Genomic DNA, 6048 nt, shown 5'->3' with positions numbered 1-6048 from the left:
AATATTATTACAATTTAAAATAACTGTTTTCTATTTAAATATATTTGACAAAGTAATTTATTCCTGTGATGGAAAAGCTGAATTTTCAGCATCGTTACTCCAGTCTTCAGTGTCACATGATCCTTCAGAAATCATTCTAATATGCTGATTTGCTGCTCAATAAACATTTATGATTATTTTCAATGTTGAAAACAGTCGTGTACTTTTTTTTTTTTTCAGGATTCCTTGATGAATAGAAAGTTCAAAAGAACAGCATTTATCTGAAATACAAAGCTTCTGTAGCATTATACACTACCGTTCAAAAGTTTGGGGTCAGTAAGAATTTTTATTTTTTTGAAAAGAAATTAAAGAAATGAATACTTTTATTCAGCAAGGATGCATTAAATCAATCAAAAGTGGCAGTAAAGACATTTATAATGTTACAAAAGATTAGATTTCAGATAAACACTGTTCTTTTGAACTTTCTATTCATCAAATAATCCTGAAAAAAAATATTGTACACAAATATTTTGTACAATTGTACACATTAAATGTTTCTTGAGCAGCAGATCAGCATATTAGAATGATTTCTGAAGGATCATGTGACACTGAAGACTGGAGTAATGATGCTGAAAATTCAGCTTTGCATCACAGGAATAAATTACTTTGTGAAATATATTCAAATAGAAAACAGTTATTTTAAATTGTAATAATATTTCACAATATTACTGTTTTTACTGTATTTTTAATTAAATAAATGTAGCCTTGGTGAGCAGACGAAACTTTTTAAAAACATTAAAAATCTTAGTGGTTCCAAACTTTTGGACTGTACTGGACTGGACTGTACTATAATATATATATATATATATATATATAATCTTACTGACCCCAAAAGATGGGATGGGAATGTATACCTTCCACAACCTAAACAAGCATGATTTATTTATAAAAATCAAACAGATCAAAAACCATGAACAGTATAGACAAATCACAGAGCAACGCTTAATTTTTTCCCACTTTTATTCCAACATTTCGTACAAGAGAGACATCTACTTCAGCTCCTTTACAGCCAGACCTGAAACCAGAGAGAGAAAGAGATTGGTCAGAGAAACCTTAGATTCAAACCTTAGTCATGGTCTGACAGTTATAAGTGTTAGTGAACCGGTGGAACTGAAATCTCATAGTGATGTGAAACTCAGCACTTGGTCCATCATTGTTCTAGCAAGCGTGTAAATGCACAGAGGGCACAGAACAGGCCCAAAGTGTTTGGACAACTTGCACACTTCTCACAAACACCTGATGAACACAGCATTCCCATAACTTTCCAGTCAGTTGGGAGCATTTGAAAATTAAAATCACTTAAAGAACCTCACAAAAAATATAATATAAACTAAGAGCTGAACTATAACATGCAACTTTAATATTAACAGCTTTACTTCAAGCCTGAAAAAGTTAACATTCCCTGTTGTTTATAGGTTACGGTTCCTATGGGAGTCCTGACTCAACCCTGGGTTCAATGAGAAATTCACATTACAAGATCCACTACATGTTCATTGATGTCCAACAAAAATGACACTTCTACAGCCAAACATTTAGTCTACATAAGTGGTTCTGAAACAGAGGCCCAGGGCTCACTAGGGGGCCTCAAACTTCAAAGGGGACGAGCATGAAAGTAAGACATTTCTTATTTGGTTATTTTTTTTATAACAAATGTACATTTTTCTAGTTATGCAAAGCTCTAAAATATTTTATTGGGTAGAAATTGTGAGTAAGGAGTGGCCTTCAAATATTGCTGTTGACGATTGGGGGGGGCCTTTAAGCCAAAAAGTTTGAGATCCACTGGTCTAGATCCTTAGATCTACTACCATTAACACTATTACTGTTGCGTAACAATCTTAATTGCACTTCATCACTGTATCTTCATTTGGTGTTGAAGACTGACCTGGTGGCAGGGACTGCTTGAGCTTCTCAGCCTTCTCTTTGTCTGTGATGACCAATGTGTACAGGTATCTGCTGCAGCGGACCTTGAACTTCACATTGTCTTTGTTCTTCTTGATCTTGACAGCTGTTGGAACGACGCATTGAATTTAGAGAAATTCTCAACACTAGTAAACATTTTTCCAGTAGCTAATGCACATGCTAAATATTGTTTGATGCGTTAAAATAGTATTTTTGCACAATACTTGGCAGTGTCACAAAGTCACAGGCATCTCAAATTCAGTCCTTACTGTACCATTATGACCTTTTAGATGAACAGTACAAAATCTGTTCAATCTTAAAGGGTTAGTTCACCCAAAAATAAAAATTCTGTCATTTATTACTTACCCTCATGCCGTTCCACACCTGTAAGACCTTCGTTCATCTTTGGAACACAAATTAAGATATTTTAGTTGAAATCTGATGGCTCAGTGAGGCCTCCATAGGGAGCAATGACATTTCCTCTCTCAAGATCCATAAAGGTACTAAAAACATATTTAAATCAGTTCATGTGAGTACAGTGGTTCAATATTAATATTATAAAGCAACAAGAATATTTTTGGTGCGCCAAAAAAACAAAATAACGACTTTAGTGATGGCCGATTTCAAAACAATGCTTCAGGAAGCATCGGAGCATTATGAATCGGCGTATCGAATCTGCTGTTCGGAGCGCCAAAGTCACGTGATTTCAGCCATTGGCAGTTTGACGCGCGATCTGAATCAAGATTCGACACACTGATTCATTTATGCTCTGATGCTTCATGAAGCAGTGTTTTAAAATCGGCCATCACTAAATAAGTCATTATTTAGTTTTTTTTTGGCGCACCAAAAATATTCTTGTCGCTTTATAATATTAATATTGAACCACTGTACTCACATGAACTGATTTAAATATGTTTTTAGTACATTAATGGATCTTGAGAGAGGAAATGTCATTGCTGGCTATGGAGGCCTCACTGAGCCATCGGATTTCAACAAAAATATCTTAATTTGTGTTCCGAAGATGAACGAAGGTCTTACAGATGTAAAACGGCATGAGGGTAAGTAATAAATGGCAGAATTTTCATTTTTGGGTGAACAAACCCTTTAAGCCAGTGCTCATCAATCTGGAAGACCCCAGAAAATGCACAATTTGGATGTCTTCCTTTTTTAATATGTGATTTACATATCTCATTTCAAGGTGTGACACAGATGTAAATGTTAGTGAACCGGTGGAACTGAAATCTCATAGTGATGCGAAACTCAGCACTTGGTCCATCATTGTTCTAGCAAGCGTGTAAATGCACAGTGGGCACAGAACAGGCCCAAAGTGTTTGGACAACTTGCACACTATAGACTTTTGCCTTGACTACACCAATACTTTTTCATTTGGAAACATCTTTTTCTCTGTTTTGGCCTTCCGTCCACACAGAGATGCTGTTTTTGTCAACGAAAACAAAAAAAGCTCTCAAGTACATAAATTTGAAAAAGCTGTTTTTTGCTTTTTGTAGTATTATTTCCACTCTCAAGATCCAATTATGTACTAAAAACATTTAAATCAGTTCATGCGAGTACAGTGGTTCAATATTAATATTATAAAGCGACAAGAATATTCTTGGTGCGCCAAAAAAAAATAAAATAAAATAAATAAATAAATAAATAAATAAATAAAGTGATGGCCAATTTCAAAACAATGCTTCAGGAAGCTTCAACGCGTTATGAATCAATGTATTGAATAATTATCGCCAAAGTCACGTGATTTCAGCAGTTTGACACGCGATCCGAATCAGAAGAATCATAATGCTCCGAAGCCTCCTGAAGCAGTGTTTTGAAATCGGCCATCACTTTATTTATTTATTTATTTATTTCATTATTTTGTTTTTTTGGCGCTCCAAAAATATTCTCGCCGCTTTATAATATTAATATTGAACCACTGTACTCACATGAACTGATTTAAATATGTTTTTAGTACATTAATGGATCTTGAGAGAGGAAATGTCATTGCTGGCTATGGAGGCCTCACTGAGCCATCGGATTTCAACAATAATATCTTAAATTGTGTTTCGAAGATGAACGAAGGTCTTACTGGTGTCGAACGACATGAGGGTAAATAATAAATGACATTATTTTAATTTTTGGGTGAACTAACCCTTTAAGCATTTTCAGACGTTTCGGTGTGGATGAGCAACTTTTGGAAAAGGCTAGTGTGGACGGGAAGAGTCTGTAAACAGTTTTCAAATGTATCCCAATGAATGCAGACATTAGGCTAATGTCAGATATCCAATATATACAGTCCTCCAGGATTGAGATGCACTGCCAACAGTTAAGTGAATACTTGAACAATGCAATTTGCTTATTAGATAACATGAGTATACAGACCCTATGTTACAATATACAGCACTACACCAGCAATACATGAAACGAAAAGCCTCCTCGGAGATCATAAATGGACTATGATTTATTTAAAACTAAACTTACACTTGGCATCCTTCCTCCTTGCTGTAAGCAGGAAATCTTTGATTTCTTCAATTTTGCGTGGCTGTAAAGACAAAAAGCACATGAGACATTCACATGTAATAGCACTCAGATCATTCTCAATGTGTTAAAATCAGAAACACTGTTTCTCCACAGAATAAGCTTTCCCACTTGTTCCCGATTCCCTAACATTTCTAGATGATCCATTAGCGCGACAATCATTAGCCGCCTCCAGTTTCAGAGATCCTATAAACTACTTTTTAGTAAATTTTAGAACATTCTTCAAACAAAAGACACTAACACTGATCAACAGACTTTAATTCATCAATTAGTAAAACAATACTAACGTTACTGCAAATACAAACATATCCTCACCATTTTGTTTCAGGAGCGAGTCAACCCTGCAATGCAACAAAACAGACTTTATTATAACACTTTTCCTCCACAACTTCCGGTAAATATTTCAGTTTAATGACACATTTATACATATGCTTTCACACGATACGTTTTTTAATTGTGTATATTGATGGATGGATGCAGATTTACATGGATTATTTTGACAGAGCTAAACTGCTAACACTTACACGTCCTGCGAGCGAGGGGGGAAAAGGGGCGGGACTTCCGCGTGAATCCGTAATATAAACGGGACTACGGTAGCTCGAGAGGGACTTTCCAGTCTAGCAAGTCAAAACTCACAGTGACATCTGCTGGTTAAAGCATGAATATATCTACATGTCATATATTAATACATTAATCGAAAGACTATACTGAATATTTGTACTTAAAATTGTCAATCTATGTTAATAATTTGCGCCATTTAAATGAAAAAGTAAAGACATTTTATTTTCATTGTTGTTGTAGGCTATTGTTGTTGCCTTGTCTACACTTGATTGTCTTCATATTTTGACAAATAAAAAAGACACAAAATAAAAACAGAAACCAAAAATGGTTAAACACCTTTAAAAAATAAATGGTACCTTCCTCTTTATAGGCCTATGTAAATTCTACCTTAAATCTTGATATTGAATAAACAAAATTGACCCTAGGAGAATGATTTTATAAAATGTGAAGCACTGATTAGAAAAATGTTGCTGGATATTAAACAATCTTCAGCTCATATTTATTACATTTACATTACATTTACAGTACATAATCATTACATTCATACATTACATTTATGGTCTCACTGTGTATATAATGTAGTTAAAGATAAATAATTGGGATAGACATTATATATATATATATATATATATATATATATATATATATATATGTAATGTACTAAAAACATATTTAAATCAGTTCATGTGACTACAGTGGTTCACCTTAATATTATAAAGCGATGAGAATACTTTTTTGTGTGCCAAAAAATAAAAAAATAAAATAAAATAACGGAGCCGTTCGGAGCGCCAAAGTCACGTGATTTCAGCAGTTTGGTCGGTTTGATACGCGATCCGAATCACTGATTCGATTCAAAAGATTCATAGCGCTTCGAAGCAGTGTTTTGAAATCGGCTATCAATAGTTGTTAAAAAGTTATTTTGTTTTTTTTTGTGGCGCACAAAAAATATTCTCGTCACTTTATAATATTTAAGGTAGAACCACTGAACTCACATGAACTGATTTAAATATATTTTTA

The 6048-nt window shown here is 34.2% G+C and overlaps 1 protein-coding gene across 1 annotated transcript; it reads right to left on the bottom strand.

Annotated features, from left to right (window-relative positions):
• Positions 1-981: 981 nt before the first annotated feature.
• On the bottom strand, positions 982-5109 carry rpl38 (ribosomal protein L38). Its single transcript, XM_048171355.1, has 5 exons — positions 4995-5109; positions 4786-4811; positions 4414-4474; positions 1922-2044; positions 982-1054 (listed from the first exon to the last, which is right to left on the bottom strand). The coding sequence occupies exons 2-5, from the start codon at positions 4786-4788 to the stop codon at positions 1029-1031; spliced, it is 213 nt and encodes a 70-aa protein (XP_048027312.1). The 5' UTR covers positions 4789-4811; positions 4995-5109; the 3' UTR covers positions 982-1028.
• Positions 5110-6048: the final 939 nt, after the last annotated feature.

This window comes from Megalobrama amblycephala, linkage group LG20 (assembly GCF_018812025.1).
Source record: "Megalobrama amblycephala isolate DHTTF-2021 linkage group LG20, ASM1881202v1, whole genome shotgun sequence".
Lineage (NCBI taxonomy): Eukaryota > Metazoa > Chordata > Actinopteri > Cypriniformes > Xenocyprididae > Megalobrama > Megalobrama amblycephala.
The sequence above is the reverse complement of the archived record's forward strand: the minus strand, read 5'-3'. Positions and strand labels throughout refer to the sequence as shown.